General features: G+C 37.2%; 1 protein-coding gene across 1 annotated transcript; it reads left to right on the forward strand.

Moving 5' to 3' along the window:
• The first annotated feature begins 3,123 nt into the window (after positions 1 to 3,123).
• On the forward strand, positions 3,124 to 15,682 carry LOC108666229 (gamma-aminobutyric acid receptor subunit alpha-3). Its single transcript, XM_018153066.2, has 10 exons — positions 3,124 to 3,482; positions 5,250 to 5,424; positions 6,957 to 7,039; positions 7,560 to 7,703; positions 8,038 to 8,120; positions 9,935 to 10,069; positions 11,327 to 11,427; positions 12,071 to 12,231; positions 13,379 to 13,589; positions 14,472 to 15,682. Exons 1-10 carry the CDS (start codon positions 3,430 to 3,432, stop codon positions 15,294 to 15,296), a joined length of 1,971 nt encoding a protein of 656 aa, XP_018008555.2. The 5' UTR covers positions 3,124 to 3,429; the 3' UTR covers positions 15,297 to 15,682.
• Positions 15,683 to 17,854: the final 2,172 nt, after the last annotated feature.

Genomic DNA, 17,854 nt, shown 5'->3' on the forward strand with positions numbered 1-17,854 from the left:
TGCTGGTATAAAAATATACACACCTAAATTATTCGATCAATAAGTGTTTTATGTCTCTATCTTTTAACTTTTCGAACTGTTCTGTTAGCTCGAAAATGAAAAATGAGCCTATCCATAGTTGTTTTGATCACATTCTCAGAAGCATTGAGATTTCTAAAATGTTATTATGACAATAAAACGAATATATTTTGATTTAATTTCAAATTAATGCAGTTAATTTTTATTTTCAATAGTATTCATATTATGAAAATCACTTGTTGCCGTGTCGAGTAACCGAATTATTTACACCGGGTAAATATTTGGTAATTTTAGAGCAAACTAAATTTGCCTTCAGCCCTCCCAGGCAATCCCTCAATAATGAAGGTTGTGTCCCAATCTGTGAAGAAGTGGGCCCAATATTCGGCAACTGGGGAGCCCTGGTTTATGGCGAACCATCTTCGCTATCATTCTGATGCGCCTTGATTTTCTTTGGCACAATTTCTTTACTTTCAGTGCTGAGCAGAGATGTTTCAGCCCTTTTCTTGGACCACTTTTTTTTGCGCTGAGTAAAGTTGCATCTGATCTGATCCTTTAACCGTTCTTCGGCATTCTTTCCAAAGGGTGGCTACTTGAACTCAAGAAAAATTTAAGATGAAAAAAATTTATGGTAAATCCTTCTAATAATCGTGTTGGTTTGATTTCCATCCAATTTAAATAGTGTAGGCAACAATTTTAATATCAGTAAAGACCTTTCGTATTATAAGGTAAAAATAAATTCATTCAAAATTATGTTGAGATTGCTATATTGAGGCAAGTGTGTTCATCTTAAATTAGTTCTGAATAATTCATTAGAAAGTTGTATATGCGAGTTAAATTAGCATTACACGAAATTATTATTAAATGGTTTGAAACGTCAGAAAGTCTAAAAAAAATCAGTAAGCTACAAGTTGTTTCGATGTCATTTTAACGCATTTCTTTGCGCTTAATATAATTGCTCCATTTATAGCTCTTCATTCATATTTGCATTAAAATCTTCACACGAGTCACAGCCAATAATGTTGTTTCACAGGAGGGTAGCGCTGAGGCGAGTGGATCATATTTTCCTCTATTCAACATGGATTAAATTTTATGTACTTGTTTTTTAATTGATTTTAAAATGTTAATTTTTAAATAAGCCATTATCTGCATGATTTGCTCGTTGCTAAGCGTAAAATTTCAGCCAGGTCATAATACAAAAGTTGTCATGAATAGGTCTATAATTTTCTATTATTTTCTAAAAAATAAAATTCTACTATGGAACGGTCGCAGAAATGCATTAAAGCTATGCTTAAAAAATATGTATATGCAATATTTTAGCACTCATATTTGTTGTAAAATCAGTAGTTTTGATTTCTCTTATCATAAATTCAGAAATATCTGTTCGATGAACTAATTTACACCGCAGAATCATCAATCAAGAAAATTTTCCTCTGATGTTTGCGGTCGAGCATCGGAACATCGTTCGTTTCTTGCCGTTTTGTTTCTTTCGAGTTTCTCATCTCGCGCCTCAACATCTCTGCGCACACAGACGACCGTTTTTTGCTCCAGTACAGACAAAGGCTTTCGTGCTGCTGCGATGACGAGCTCTTAAGTCAGGCGCTGACAATAAAAGTGTAAATACGAGGAATTAAGGAGCGATTTTACTAGCGTTACATTTTTCATTCAATTAGGAAGGGATGGTGCCATGATTCGACTTCTTGGCAATCTTCCGAGTTTTCTTGTGCCTTGGGCACCCCGATGCTGCCACAGCCAGTTTACGAAAAAATCAAAAACATCTTTTTTTAATTGTGAGTCAAGTTTGAAGAGACTTCAATTTTGCGCCACATGCATTTTTAAAGGGAATGTCTCGGCTTCACGTAAATAATTATATAATCAATTCATGAATGAATGGATACTATCATACATTTAAAGATTAATCTAAAAATTAAGTAGCTCGAACAATTTGGCTCTATTCGTTTTTAAGAGCCAAACCTGCAGAGAGAGGCGTGATGAAAAAAACTTACCTATATTAAGAATTTTACCATCTATTTCGATATAATTTGAGGCGTGCATGAGGATGAGAATAGTTTTTTCCTGAGGGTGTTTCTTTTATGAAAACGATTCACAAGTGAGGACAAAGAATCTCGCTTCCAGCCATGAAATTTCCAGTATAACTAGAAGAAGTTTTACCCCCTTTTCAGCGCATTTTCTCGTTATTGGAAAAAATGCACTATTGTGCTCGCCATGCCCGTCCGTCTGTCCGTCCGTGACTTCACGTTTTCGTCGACGAGAAAATGCGCTCTCTGTCACTCACTGCAGTGAGAACTGAGTTATACTTTTTGTTCTTACAAAGCCGCCCATTAGGGTTGCTGAGGTGAGCGGGAGTGTGTACTGTCAACACTCGACGAGGCCCGTGAGGTGGTCGAGAGGATCAAGTGACAGTCGAGCGATCTTTTTTGAGCTATCCAGTCCGCTTGATTATAAACACATTCATACATTAAGAAAAGATAATGTAGACCCAACATACAGCTTGATCTCTATTCCTGCGTTTTTTCGCTTCTACTTACTTTTCTATTACATAAGACATTTGTAATATCGAACATTATTATTCATAGTTTGCCGGCCGAGTCATTATCAAATAATCAGCTTTTCTTCCAATTCACGGCCCAAAGTTTCACTTTATTTAATTTTCTCCAATAATGGAGTATCCAATGAATCATGAAGAAGATCTCACAATTGGATTCAAACACTCTTAGCGAATGAACTTCTTACGAGATCTGTTAATTTCTTTAGTACATATACTGTTACTGTTGTTAATCTATAATAGGACGTTTTCATTAGTTCTTCACTGCTTGGCCTTTCACTGGCTGCTGGTCAGTCTTTATTGAAACTTTACTAAGAAAATACTCGAGTTCGTTGGCCGTCTTCTAACCCTTCTGAAGTTCCATATTGATCTTTTGGATTTCTTTCCATAATACTTCTGCCCAATCGTGAATATTGCGTTCTATCTACCTAAAAAGCTTTCTTACTGGTTATTAATTGATGGTAATTTTACAATATAATTGCTTATACTTGCATACAATATTAATATAATTCATGAAATATTTTTTCCAGGAATCGCTGAAAATCTCTAAAGTGCACATTACCGTGATTTTCATTTAAAGCAGCTGCCTCCAAGCTTTGTTTTAGACTTTAGATATCAGAGCCATCTGATGTTTGAGCTAAGAATATTGATTTGCATTTTTTAGGAAATACGCTGATTTCTGGAAGGTAAAACTCTCGAAATTTTACACGATTTTGAATCAGTACGCAATGAAAATTTGATTTACTTTAGAGATAATTCGTCAGCAGCAATTATGTACAGCAGGGCATCAGTGAGCGACAATTAAGTGTATCCACGATCTCAAGTTGAATGACTAAAACCTTGTCAAGATGAGCGTGTTTTCCTGCTCGACGGCTTTCATCTTATGCTTCGTCTTGTCCAGGTCAGTAATAACCATGGCTGAATTAATGTATTAATTCAACCATGAGTAATAACCATCAGCATTGATGGGCCGTTTATGCTGTAATATAGGACATACAATGGAGAAGCATCGTCTCGTTAGACGCTATAATTCTACCACAACTGCGGTCCACGGTCGGGATAAGAGGCTATGAGCATTCGAAGAAGAACAATCATAAATTAGTCTGTAATATTGTTCCAAAATGAAAAAAATGTATAAAGAGGTTCACGGTATCCATATAAACTCGTAGTTTCATGTTAACATCATTTGATGACATCGAGAAATTTGTAGGATAAAACCTATTTGCGTGCTCTACCTAGATGTTTTTACTGAAACAAGTAGGAAATAACTGATGTTGAGAAGACCACTTAGAAGATTTATTACTAATTTGCTTGCAAATAATACAATAGAAATTGTGTTTGATCAAATTGAGCTTGAAAATGGGACGTAAGTACATTATTAGTGCTAATTTACGTGAGCAAATATTTCTCGGACAGCAGACATGAAATTTTTAAGGATAATTAATTGGAAAGGCTCATGATCGTCTAAAAAATGTATATGATTGATGATCTTGTTAAATCATTTTAAATTTGCAGTTGATCATCTGGCATCTAGATGCCAACTATATGTTGGCATCTATCACATCATATCATATTTCTCAACGATCATTCTGAATTTCTGCTCACATCAATTCTATTTGTCTTTACATCATTCTGAACGCAAGTGTAAGTCTTGAAATACAGCACAGCTAGCCATCGCCTCGAGCCTTTTACTTTATTAACTAATCTAAATCCCTTGACCAACAAAGCAAACGTTAATACCAGTGATAGGTTCTGTGGCAAGTTGGAGCTGCTGGCACTGACAAGATTCATTGCTGATCGATCTGTCGTATTTCAAGAACTTAATTCCGAAGTTTTCCTCGTGTCTGCCGTTTATGATCAGCAAGATGGGATTATTCTGGAAAACTTTGGAATCATTTGATGTTGAATGCAATTTTCCGTCAGTAATTCGATTTTGCACGTTGTTTTTTTTTTTTTATTTTTTGTGTCTACAGAGATAGCTTTTTTTATCCTCCTAAAAATTGTTCTGTTATATTATTCGCTTTCGCAAACTATTTATTCTGGATTGGAAATAACATGGAAATACTGTTAGTATCACAGTTTTCAGGATAATTAAGGCATTTTGGTTTCAGTGATCGTAAAAATTTTCAACTCTATTTTGCATGAAATGAAGTTCGGTATCGTGTCTGATGTTAGTCTTGTAACGATACTTGTTGAGTTAAATAATGTAAAATGATGTGGTTAAATAATGTTGGATGTTGTAGAGAATTTCTACTTATTGAAGCCTACATTATTTATTAATACATGAAAACCCGATCAAGTCCTCATTCAATGTATAAATATTCAATTGCCGTTATTCAACTTTTACAGCTGTAGTTTAATTTCGACATCTTTCAGTTACTGCAGATACCAAAATGTAGCAATGAAGCAGCAAAAACGATCAACATTACACGAATCCGGTCTAAAAATTCCGGATGCAACTGATTCAAAATAAGCTGTTTCCATAATTTCAGCATTTAGATTCATTTTAAGCAGCACGGATACTTCACAATACAAATGACTTTAATGGGAGATGTGCACGATTAATGGCTGATTATATTATTTACTGAGATTTATATTATTATTATTTACTGAAATTTAATAATAATATTTATATTATTTATATCATTTACTGACATTTTGACAGCAGTTTAGCGTCAGTTCGTGGCGACTACGGAGCTGGGAAGCTGAAACTTGCCGACCTCCTGCCAGAGGACGCGCGAAGCTACGACAAGATGCGGCCACCTCGCAAGAACGGCAGGCCTACGCAAGTCTTCTTCCACGTCACTGTTATGGGCATAGACTCCATCAACGAGAACAGCATGGTGAGCACGAATAGACTCCATCAACGAGAACAGCATGGTGAGCTCGGCACTGTTATGGGCAAAGACTCCATCAACGAGAACAGCATGGTGAGCTCCGCTCTGTTATGGGCATAGACTCCATCAACGAGAACAGCATGGTGAGCTCGGCATCAAAACTGTACTTTAATGACCTCGGGGAGAAATATATTGTGGTTCAATATTTTTAGCTTCAGTTCAAACTTACAACGGCATCGTTGCTTTGAAATTTTTTGGAAGAAAATTAAAGGCATTTATTCTAGCCATGCTTGCTTACTATTACTTACCATTTTCCGTAAATCAATGAGTTTCTTATTTAAATTTATACAGTTTTTATTAGGTGCAGGAATACTTTATGCTGTAATATTGACTGATCACTCAGGTGACATTTAACGTCTAGTTTTAATTGCAATCATAGAGCTGCGATTTTTTAAATTTGAAATGAAATGTTCGGAAATTTAAAAATAAATCACACATAGTTTGTAATTATATGATATGCTTTAACACTGCAGTGGCTTCCGATACGGAATGATTGATTTCGTTTCTCTCGAAATGAATTTTATATTTACTCGCATATTGACCAGAAGTTATCATTGCATTAAAGATAAAATCAAATGAAAATTCTCCAGGGAGTATAATTTATATAAATCTCCAGCAAGTCCTAATCATATAAATATGAATGTATGAGTTACTTTGAAATTCATATTCCAAATCCTTGTGACAACTGTCTCTAGCATATTAAGAATAGGAAAGGTATCATTCATTTCCTTCGTTAGTGGAGCGGGTACAAACAATATGGGATTAAAGCACTTATTTGAATAAATCAACGTAAAAATTTAAGGAAGATACCTCAATGCATCATAGGTCCGGGTCTTAACTGTTTATCAAATTTATGAGCTAGTTCCAAAAAAGCCTCCTGATAACTTATCGTATATCTGCTAATAATTTAAAAATTTTGGGGGATTGAACAGTTTCTTTCATTACAGAAAATGTTAAAATGTACGTGGGAAATGCCAACGAAAAATCGCCTCAAACTTATTAAGTCTTCGCGAGTGCAGTGTATTAACTCTTGTCGGATCACATTGGTACAGTTGTACCTGGCATCGATACGATATTATAAAGTTGTAAAATTACGCAATCTGACGAGAATTCAATTGCTAAATGCAAAGAGAGGAAAATCGCTCAAAATTCAAACTTTAATTTTGGTACAGACAATGAACCCTCTACCACCTGACATGAGTAACCGGAGCAATAATGTCACAAGCCTGCTACCCAAAAGGATACGTTGCTAGTGAGCGCAAAATGACTTGTACTGATGGTTGCCGCCGTGCGACATCTTTAAAATGTTCTCTGTAGCGTACAAACATCCTCAGGTTGCTACACTCAATAGTTTAGGTATAATTTAAGTTGAAAGTTATGTTCCCGGATAGTGAGATATGGCGGTAGAGGGTTAAGTTAAGTATAGTGATCGTTTTGCCCTACCGTAAGGGAATAACTAACAACTCGTTTATTTACAGACTTACGCTGCGGACATCTTCTTTGCGCAAAATTGGACAGACGAGCGGTTGCGTTTGCCGGAAAACATGACTTCAGACTACAGGTAAAGGCGGCTGCTGGAGCTGGTATTTGTGTGTGTTGGGGTTGCTGGTTAACCTGCATCAGACACTCACTCACCTACCTCATCTACCGTCAATTGTCTACCGTTAATCTACTGCTAATTGTCTACCGTCAATTGTCTACCGTTAATTGTCTACCGTCAATTGTCTACTGTAAATTGGTCGCTGGTCAATTGAACCGCGGATTTTATGGCCGTAGTTGTTAAAATATTTAAGCCAATTTTTTTAATTCATGCGACTATATTTTCTTTCTCAAATTTACTTTCTATGAGTGTAACCTGTGCTAGTATTAATCTTCGCGCTCATTCAAACAATTTCAGCAGAACTGTGGCATGGAAGTGTTCAGATTCATGTCACAAAAAATGTTTTCGCTCTTCTAACATACTTTATGTGAGAATAGAAGTATATAAAATTAGAACATTCATTACTTTCGATGCTGAAATTTTCGAACGAATAATATTTAGAGAACATAAAACTTGGGCAACCCGGTTGTGCGTTGGACAGGTTGCTGGAGGTTGAGTGGCTGAATGAAATGTGGCGCCCCGACAGCTACTTCAAAAACGCCAAGCAGGTCACCTTCCAGACCATGACAATCCCCAACCATTACGTGTGGCTCTACAAGTCCAAGATGATCCTCTACATGGTCAAGTAAGACTTACTTTACCACACTTTGCCTTTGCACATGCCATCGGGAATCATAAAATTTTCATAAAAGACATTGGAGACAATTGTGTCCCTACTAAATGTAATTTTAGTGACAATTAATTTATTCTCGCGGTTCCAGTCGTCGAGAATAAATGTTGGCCTGAGATGTGCCATGGTTGCACTACTCGGGTTGACATCCATATACGAAAATAAGAATTATAAGTTAACAACATAACATATAGGAACGTTCAACACACTATGCAAGGCAGTTATTAAGTCTATAAAAAGAGTCCTCAAGTTTAGTAATAAAATATTATGACAGTGTTTATGTTCTCAGGCTGACACTGACGCTATCCTGCGCAATGAACTATGCCATCTACCCGCACGACACTCAAGAGTGCAAGCTCCAGATTGAAAGTTGTGAGTATATTAATAGTTGAGTATATTAATATTAATGAGGCCAATATATGATTGATACACTCATTATGTCGGCTGCTAAGGCGACAAAATAATATTTCTCTTATGAGGACAATAAAATCAGGAATAAAAAATTTTGTGCTCAGTGTAGAAAGAACTGTTGCAGTGCAAGTTATAAATAAATACATAAATAAATAAATAAATAGGCATTCGTCACGTCTATTCATGCTTCATAGCACGAGGCCCAAAAACGACACTTTGCGCTACGCTACTGCATGGTCAGTACGTAGCCGCATATTCCCAATAAAATATATACCTATATCCGCATATTCCCAATAAAATATATACCTATATCCGCATATTCCCAATAAAATATATACCCATAGCCGCATATTCCCAATAAAATATATACCTCGCATTCAGTATCAGACGAGAGAAAGCTGCCCCCCAGGAAGCTGTAAGTGCAGTATTATTTTTGGGTCGAGATCGCAGTGAGAAGATCATCAGTCATGCGCATGTAATCATCTAACGCCTCTTCAGCACATTGCGCCGACATCGCGCGCGCGTTCCACTACTCTTTGTGCTATTCCTTCTCAGGACTCATATGTCTAAATTACGTTTCTTCTCTCGCCTGTAATCTTTGATGCGCCTTTGCTTGTTGCAATGATATTTTTCATCGTTCTGGACAGATTTAGATGAGCAGGGAGATGAAAGGGAGAATAAAACGTTTAAATTAATCTGCAATGGATAAAAGGAATAGGTTATATATGTGACGTATTGATGATCAAAAGGGTTGATTTTAAAGGTTTGTCTTCTGATTCAGGCATCAGGCAGTCATGCTGCTGCGATTTCAATCAGATAAACTCCTTTGGGCACAAGATCAAAATGCTCTCATGCACCTGAGATTGATGGTTCTGAATATTACTAAAGAGAAAAATTAAAACTGAAATTATAAATTACAAATTAGATCATTGCAAAACCAGAGGCGTGCCTACTCATCTACTTCAAAATATTCCTCACGCTTTTTAAAGCTTTCAAAAAAGCACTAAGTTATCGAAGTAGGCATTTTAACTTTCTGTTTAGATATGCGGCTCAAATAATTTTCAGCGCCGTTTTTAAGCGCATTTTCTCATTTATGGAAAAAATGCACTATTGTGCTCGCCATGTCCGTCTGTCTGCCTGTCCGTCCGTCTGTCCGTCCGTCCGTGACCTCAAGTTTTCGTCGACGAGAAAATGCGCTCTCTGTCACTCACTGCAGTGAGTACTGAGTTATATTTTTTTCAATTTAATGGTACCAATTATAGACTGCTAAAGGACTAGGATCTCTAAGGATTAGGTACGAATAAACACCTTATCAAATCCATTACTAATAAAAACATATATTAAAGCAAGTATTATGAACAAAATCTAATCTATTAAACCAACCATTAAACTGTAGGTAATGTGTTTTTCTCTAGCTCATTATACTAATAAAATTCTACGAAAAATACTAAAATTTGTGCGAATTGCATCACAAATTTTCCCATATAAAGAAAGTTGCATCACTTTTTTGCCTCTCATCAACTATTTCTCTGCTCTATAATAAATTTAATTATGTCGCACACGTTAAAAAAATTAGTGGAGGTTCGGTTCAGACAGCGCTTTGGGATATTATCATGAAACGTATGGTTTTCTGGAAGATAATTTCACGTTTCATTGTTTCATCATGGTTTTCACAATAATTATCACGCGTTTCAGTCGTCACAATAATTTTCACAATAATTATCACGCGTTTCAGTTTTCAAAATAATTTTTACAATAATTATCACGCGTTTCAGTGTCCCATACAACCGAGGATCTCGTATTCGAGTGGCAAGAAGATGTTCCCCTGGCAGTGGACGAGAATATTCAATTACCTCAGTTTGATCTGATCCACAACACTACGGCTGACTGCACTCAGATCTACTCTACCGGTGAGTGTGGCCACATTATAAGAGCAGCAGTATTTCTCATGCACGCGAGAGACACTGTTAGAAAAATTACCGTTAACGGTATTACCGGCGTTTCAGAGGCCGGTTGGCACGTGAAAAGAAACACCGACTCGCCGTTTTTATTCTTATTTAACACTAGAAATCCGTAAAACATCTGATAAAAACGGCGAAACAGTTTGTTTTCACCGGGCGACCGGCCACTAGAACGCCAGTGGGACCGTTTTTTCACCGTTTTTCTAACAGTGTATATGCTGGCATTTCACGAAAGGCTTCTAGTTACCTTTAATGTGTCACCTTTAATGTTCATTTCCTCATTCTCAGTGATGTTTTATTAGTGATAGCGATTCTGCCACTGATTGATTCGATCAAGTTAATAAAAAATTTTTTATCATAGATTCAGTGAGTAGTTATTTAGGGATTTTCAGAAATTTGTGATATATAATTTACTGATAACTATCGAATTGTACAATGCACAGTATTGTAGCTATTGAACAATGTAGTTATGTAGTTGTACAATATATTCTACAACCCTCATCCTCGTTTTGAGTAAAGTACCATTATTAATATCCATATCACTACATTTTCCCAAGTTTTTTACCTACAGTGGCAGAATATTTTCAAAACCTAGGATTGACTCGGGCATTATAATATAAAACCATGACTAAACACTAGGTAGTCGAAATACTCACCTACTAAAGACGCGGTTGATATTTCTACATAGAAGTTGCTTGTTCGACTATAATTGTCATATAACAGGTTAGATTTCCTATTCATTTATTAGAGTTCCATTATTGTAAAAATTTGACAGCATTCATAAACTAATGTGATTATTAGCACCAGCACAGTGAGATCATCTTCTCCTTCTCCAATATAAAATCGATTGCTATCACTATAACATGCTCAATTTTCTAATCAATACGAATATTTTTTTATCGAAAAAGCTTTATAAATTAATGTTTAATTGATTGATACTGATCTACCTGTTCACACTCGTGCATAATGGCTTGATTGATTTTCACCATGTAACTTTTTATTAGAACCTTTGCCCAGACACGTTCACATATACAGTAGCTAGAGAATTACTTATTAAATCACACACAAATTGTGCAAAGCATTCCAACTCTCAACACTGTTAGTTGATTTCTCTTTAAGATACGATTTATATGAATTTATTTAATGCCAGTTAGTTGAATCTCTGCCCAATTAAAAAAAATCTGACGGAGTTTGATCTGTGTGCAGGGAATTTCACATGCCTGGAAGTTGTGTTTACACTCAAACGGCGTCTAGGCTACTACCTCTTCCATACCTACATGCCAACCTGCCTCATCGTCATCATGTCGGTGAGTCTGCACAGTGACGTACTATTCGTCACAACCTTTGTTAGTGGCAACTCGATATTTTAAATACTAAAATGACCTTTATCTTTCTGAAAGTTAAAGATTTAACTACCAGTATAATGATGCCATAGATATGGTTTTCGCTATCAGTACAATTGCCTTGGGTATATTTTTTATCGCGGTGAATAAAGTTTTTATTGCAGTAAATATCGTTTATGTCGCAGTGAATATCGTTTTAATCGCCATGGATATCGTTTCTATCGCAGTGGATATTATTTTATTCGCCATGGATATCGCTCTTATCACAGTGAATATCGTTTTAATCGCCATGGATATCGCTCTTATCACAGTGAATATCGTTTTAATCGCCATGGATATCGTTTCTATCGCAGTGAATATTATTTTATTCGCCATGGATATCGTTTCTATCGCAGTGGATATCATTTAATTCGCCATTAATATCGTTTCTATCGCAGTTAATATCGTTTAATTCGCCATGGATATCGTTTCTATCACAGTGAATATGGTTTTATTCGCCATGGATATATAGTTTCTATCGCAGTGAATATTATTTTATTCGTCATGGATATCGTTCTTATCACAGTGAATATGGTTTTAATCGCCATGGATCTCGTTTCTATCGCAGTGGATATCGTTTTGGATCAAGCCCGAGGCAGCGCCAGCCCGCGTTACACTCGGCGTGACGTCACTGCTGACTCTGTCAACGCAGCACGCTAAGTCCCAGGCTTCGCTGCCTCCAGTCTCTTACATCAAAATCATCGACATGTTCATGAACTCCTGCACCATGTGGGTGATGCCGCACTCACAGTTATAAACAAGTTTATTCCTAAGCATACATTTTATTGGTTAAAATTCCTTGGCTTCATTTTCTCACCGTGGCCGAATCGGTGACAGCCCAGCATGGCCTAATCGCTGCAGACACTAAAATATTATACTGTTTTTGTAATACAACAGGGATATGGTATTATACTGTTAATATAATACAACAGCTAGATGATATTATACTGATATTATAATACAGAAGGGAGATGAAGCGGTATTTTGAGTTCGTGATGAAGAGATATTATGCTGCAACGACTGCCTGATACCAAGATGGATCAATCCAATTCTCTGAATTCCGCAGAAGAGTTTTTTTCATTGATGATTACTGCTGCAATTCAGTTCTCGCAGTGTGCTTGTGCAACAACTGAGGATATTAAAATGCTTTAGTTTCGAAAAAATAAAATGGAATTATTTTGCTATAAGCATTTGTTGCATATTATTTGGGAAGTTATTCTTTATTCGTTACCTTTATTCGTTACTTATTCAACAATGCTTAACTGCCCAAAATTTACTGTTTCACAATGTTATTATTGCACAATAATAATCTCCAACTTAAAAGCTCGTTGCTTATCGGAAAAAACTTCATTTCTACATAACATATTGCACATAATGGCATTTCCGTATTTTCTATCTCACTTAGCAGCATTCATACATCGACTACGTTATAATAATTAATTTCAACATACCTCTTACATAATTATATTTTTGTATTATTTCATGCATTTGGAAATAATCAATCCCATAAGGATACATTGCTACATCAATCATCGAACAGGGAGAATATGACATATTCAACTACCAATAGAATTACTACAGGTGTGTCGGCGCTGACGAAATTGGCCCTTGGCCTGTCGCCGATTACGTGATATAAATTGAGATGATATAGATACATAGAATAGAAGCGTCGGCACTGAAGAAATAGGCCCATGGCCTGTTGCCGATTCTTGTACTTTTCGTGACTTGATGCACAAGGGATCCGGCCTTTGGAACCAGATCTTTCCATAACTGAAGATTGATTGAGATAGCTGCTGGAATTATTGCCTGGTCCGTAAGTTGCTAGGCATTTTAAGACTGAACATGCAGATGCATTCGGAAATGATATATTTTGCAGCTTCGTGTTCTTGGCGTTGATGGAATACGCTCTTGTTAACTTTGTGCTGGGCGACGGACCGGACGTGCCGTCTGTCCCCAAGAAGCCTTCTCCTGAACCTGCAAGAGCCGCCCCTGGCAGGAAGAGGTCTTCTCTCGACCACTCGGCAACAAACTCTTGCCGGGAGCGAAGTTTCGGAGACATTGAAGTTCCGCTACGACACCGATTCTCGGTAAGTGACTCTCAAGCGGCTTCTTAGTGATTGTCAATGCAGAAATGTTTTTTTAACGACATTTGCAGTAGATACATCATAGTTAACTGAAGAAGGCTATGCCAACGGCATTGTCGGGTGTAAATAAACCTGGGATTTCAAATATTTATGAAATTATGGAAGTTTATCGAGATTAATGATAGTTCTGTTCAACTCTTTATATCCCTTACTTTGTACCTTACGATTGCAGGAACAATTTTCTTATTAATCTTGTGACGTTCCCTCTTATACTAATACAAAACACAAGCACTCGTACGATTATTATAAATAAATATTTATAATGTACTGCTGATTTCTGGGTACTCGTTGCGCAACTACTATGTAATCTCCAGCATTCGTATTACCGAATAAATTGATCAATTTATTGCACCGGTGTACAATTTGTGTACATGTCCACTTTTGAATACCAACTACCCTGTCTGACATATTACAAGTATATAAATTATTTGTGAACTACGATCAGCTGAGCAATTCCGATGGTGTGTGAAAGATAAAACTTCCATATAGACAACATCCTGAAAAGAATCTTATGTTTCTGAACATATATATTCAAACCTCGAACATATACCGTAATAAAACGTTATCATATAATTTTTATACGTTTGGCGAGAATTATATCAATGTAAGGACAAGATTCAAGACATGGGATTATGAAATGAGACGACTCAAAATCTAAGCAAAATTTACCGTAAATGTTAAATCCTTCAGCTGTTATGTAACTGAAACTGCCACAATGTGAATCATAAAAGCCACCAAGAGGAATATGAAAATAAAAAATTTCACGATTAACTCTGAGAAGCATAACAATTGGAAGGTTCTTACTTTTTATTTTTGCTTTCCCAGGAAAACAGCCGAATTATGTGTGTGGCGAAGCAACTACGTCTGTCTCACTCATCGTCGCCAGTTTTGAACTACTCCGCCACCACCCGTTCTAGTCCCGAGCCGGCGGAACACAATTCTGTGCGTGATGACCTACCCACAAGCAGTGTCGAACGAGACATCGGGACAATGCCAACTTCTCCTGTAAGCTCGCGAATAACTTATAAATGTGGCCATCAACTCAATGAAACCATCACTACAGCTCGTTCAAAGTCCATAAACTTGCCGGAACAAAGCTTGTGCCATGTCCGAGAACGTCAGGGAAGCAGGGCGTCTCAGCCACAATTGATTGCATGCGACTCATTTTACGCACACGCTCACAATACCAGTCGTGGTACGAAGTGTCATCACTCACAGACACACACTCGTTCGTTGTCAGTTGGTCCTTATTCCCGAAACACATCGAGGCAAAAAGCACGCGAGGCCATCGACGAGACAGCTGTGCGCAAGACATCACTTCACACAGACTTCTTTAGGTCACATCGGGACAAAGGATATCACGCGGATCTAGACAGAGACGTTGATGATGGCCCTGACTCATATTTGAACGTCGATTGTAGGGTCGCACAAGGTAGGGATAGCCTTGCTAGAGGCAAAGGTCCTAGAGAATACAAGGTCCCGCCTCCCCCGCCACCCCCCCAGAAGTCGCAACCTGCCCCGGTTATCAAAGCAGGCTCGAGCAGAAGGGCGAAAGCCATTGTGATTGACAGATTCTCGAGACTTGCTTTTCCACTCTCGTTCCTCTTGGTTAATCTGATTTACTGGATCTCGATGTGGTCGCACATCTAAAAACGAAGCGGGATTTTTCTTCTTGCGGCATAAGCATTGTTTCGTACAAAAATATAAGATTACCATGAGAAAATTATCGTACAGCTTTCTGAGGTTTCAGAGCTTATCATGAGTCTTCTATGATGTAATCATCAGAAATACACCCAATTTTTCTTCCATTATCTCTCAAATAATTTTTCCCAATACGAATTCTAGTGGCTTTATCATATGTAGTAAAGATAACAGTGTGAGCTTTGGATTTTAATTGAGTGTTATTTCTTCAGAAATATGGATCGGGTTGTCAAGTTATTTGGATCCCAACTTTCTAGACAAGGATTTTGAAAGCGACATAATTTACCATATTTTCCTTTACAAACGCTCGCTCGAGCACGAAGTAAGATAAATTGAATCTCATTGTTGAGTTTCATTTCCCCAAAATATGAGTTACAATCCAAGATATTATTCAAAACCAATTATTCAGCTTGTACTAAATCTCGAAACTTCACCGATATCGCGTACTTTATTGAATAAAGTGAGTGAATAAGCAGTTTTGGTTTTAGATGAGATCCTTCAATATGACAAATATGCGTTAAGCATATATACTGAATTTAAAAAAAACCAACGTACAAGTAGCGCTCGTAATGATAGTGCTGTGGTTCAAAAGCTAATTAGTGCTCAAAAAAAGAGGTGCTTCTGATCAACAGTATGAAATTTCTCATGTGGTCGTTTGCGGTCAAGTTGCGGACATGAGAGGGCCACCGGAAGACGAAGGGTGATGGACGAAGGTGAAACGTGGCCAGAAAAGGCTACTACCTCGGGACGGTCTCACAGTGAGCGAGCGGACGCTGAGGGTCGACAGGAAGGAAGGGGAGGTCTGTACCAGGTCTCTGCACTCAAGTCATGTGCCACCAAGTGTCTGCTCAGCCTTGAACATAAACGATGCTTGGGAACTGCAGAGCCCAGATAGACGCTGCATCAGAGACGAGCAGTGAGGACGTCATTCCGCTCAGACGGAGGATGTTTCGCTGCAGAGGGAATGATTTACCTCTTCATAGGAGCCAGCAGGTTTGATACTATCTACCTAACTGATGACAAAATAAGTGACCACAATGATATGACGCGTGGCTGGCATTTTCATTAACTGAATAGAGCGGTAACGTAGCCGGTGGAAATCGGCCAGAGGCAAATATAACGTTTTGCATGGTCCGGAGGGTTGCGACGGCGACGCGACGAGGTACCAGATGGTGCCCCAGCCTCATTTAGAGGTACTGCTAAGGGATTTGATAGGCATTCGGCTTGCATAACTAGTCCCTCAAACAGGAAAGACGCACGACCTTTGAGCTGGCTAGTAGAGAATTGGGCTCGTGATAGTTCTGTAGATGGCTATAAAGTCTTCATTGAAGAAGCCCCAGTTGCCTCCAGGGTCTTCAGTATGCAATGAGTGCAGGCCGCATTTTTGGCGGTAGACTTTGCGTGAGGGGAAATTCTGCGAGACTATTTCGAGAAGGGGCATAAGATGCATGCGTCTGAAGACACTTGTGTTGGTTTGTAAACAAAGGATGATAACAGAATTTTTTTTGGAAAAAGTGACGCCGTCCTGGAAACCATTTGCGATTAAAAAAAGGAATGGTTAAAAAGTTGAATAATTTTAAAAACAAAAGGTTTTAACACTTTCAGATGAAACTATCACTGTTTTAGACTCTTCCAGCGCTAGAAGAAATAGGTCAAGGCCAGACAGTTGATAATTTCTTATTTTAATAAGAAATAGGATATGAACGGCGTCGAATATAGGAGAAAAATGCACGACTGATTTCAAATCATAATTTAATTAAGTTTACGACATTAAACGAAACGAGAATTTGTCAGAACACGTCCGAGATAGCGCTGCTAGCATTTATAAACTAAATATGCATGAAAATGGATACTTACAATGAGACATGAAGATAGATGATGTAGTATGTTTTTTAATGAGTAGGAATAAAAATAATGAAAATTAATGTCGTGATAAAATAAATCAATACTAATATCCAAAGTCCTTTTTTGAGCACAAATATTCAAGGTCAATTCTCTTTAATCAGGTCGATATAATTTCTTGGTAAATTAGAATAAGGTTAGCCAGGAAGCGGTCAAACATTGTACTTTTCAAGCTCACCATAAAATGGAAAACGCTTATCTATAAAAGATCTCATGAAACAACAGCAGAGAAAGAACGGCACAAGAAAAGAAAAACTTGGACACATATCGTGCGAGCTTTTCATTGGCCACTACATTTTTGAACATTGGTGAAATTATTTTACAATACAAAACTTTTGTTTTTACAAGAAAATAAAATAATAGGATTAATTTTGATGTGATACAATTTGAATCATTGACTTCGAGAAGAAATCAAGAAACAAAGCCCTCATGTATTATTTTTATCGAGTTAAAACGACAAAACAAAAGTCAGTATTATCCAGAAGTACAGGAAAAAATATTCATGAAGTGTTTTTTTTTTCAATTGTAAAAAAGAAAGAAAAAGGAAATAAATTCGATCATATATCATCAAAACGGAGCACGTGTTTCAATCATAAATGAAGAGA

The sequence above is a fragment of the Hyalella azteca genome, unplaced genomic scaffold, assembly GCF_000764305.2.
Source record: "Hyalella azteca isolate HAZT.00-mixed unplaced genomic scaffold, Hazt_2.0.2 contig1841, whole genome shotgun sequence".
Lineage (NCBI taxonomy): Eukaryota > Metazoa > Arthropoda > Malacostraca > Amphipoda > Hyalellidae > Hyalella > Hyalella azteca.

Excerpts from the sequence above, each read along its gene's own strand:
- LOC108666229 (XM_018153066.2), top strand. The coding sequence starts at position 3,430 with ATGAGCGTGTTTTCCTGCTCGACGGCTTTCATCTTATGCTTCGTCTTG. Across the intron at positions 7,704-8,037 it reads ATGATCCTCTACATGGTCAA|GCTGACACTGACGCTATCCT; the intron begins GTAAGACTTACT and ends TTATGTTCTCAG. Across the intron at positions 8,121-9,934 it reads CAAGCTCCAGATTGAAAGTT|TGTCCCATACAACCGAGGAT; the intron begins GTGAGTATATTA and ends CACGCGTTTCAG.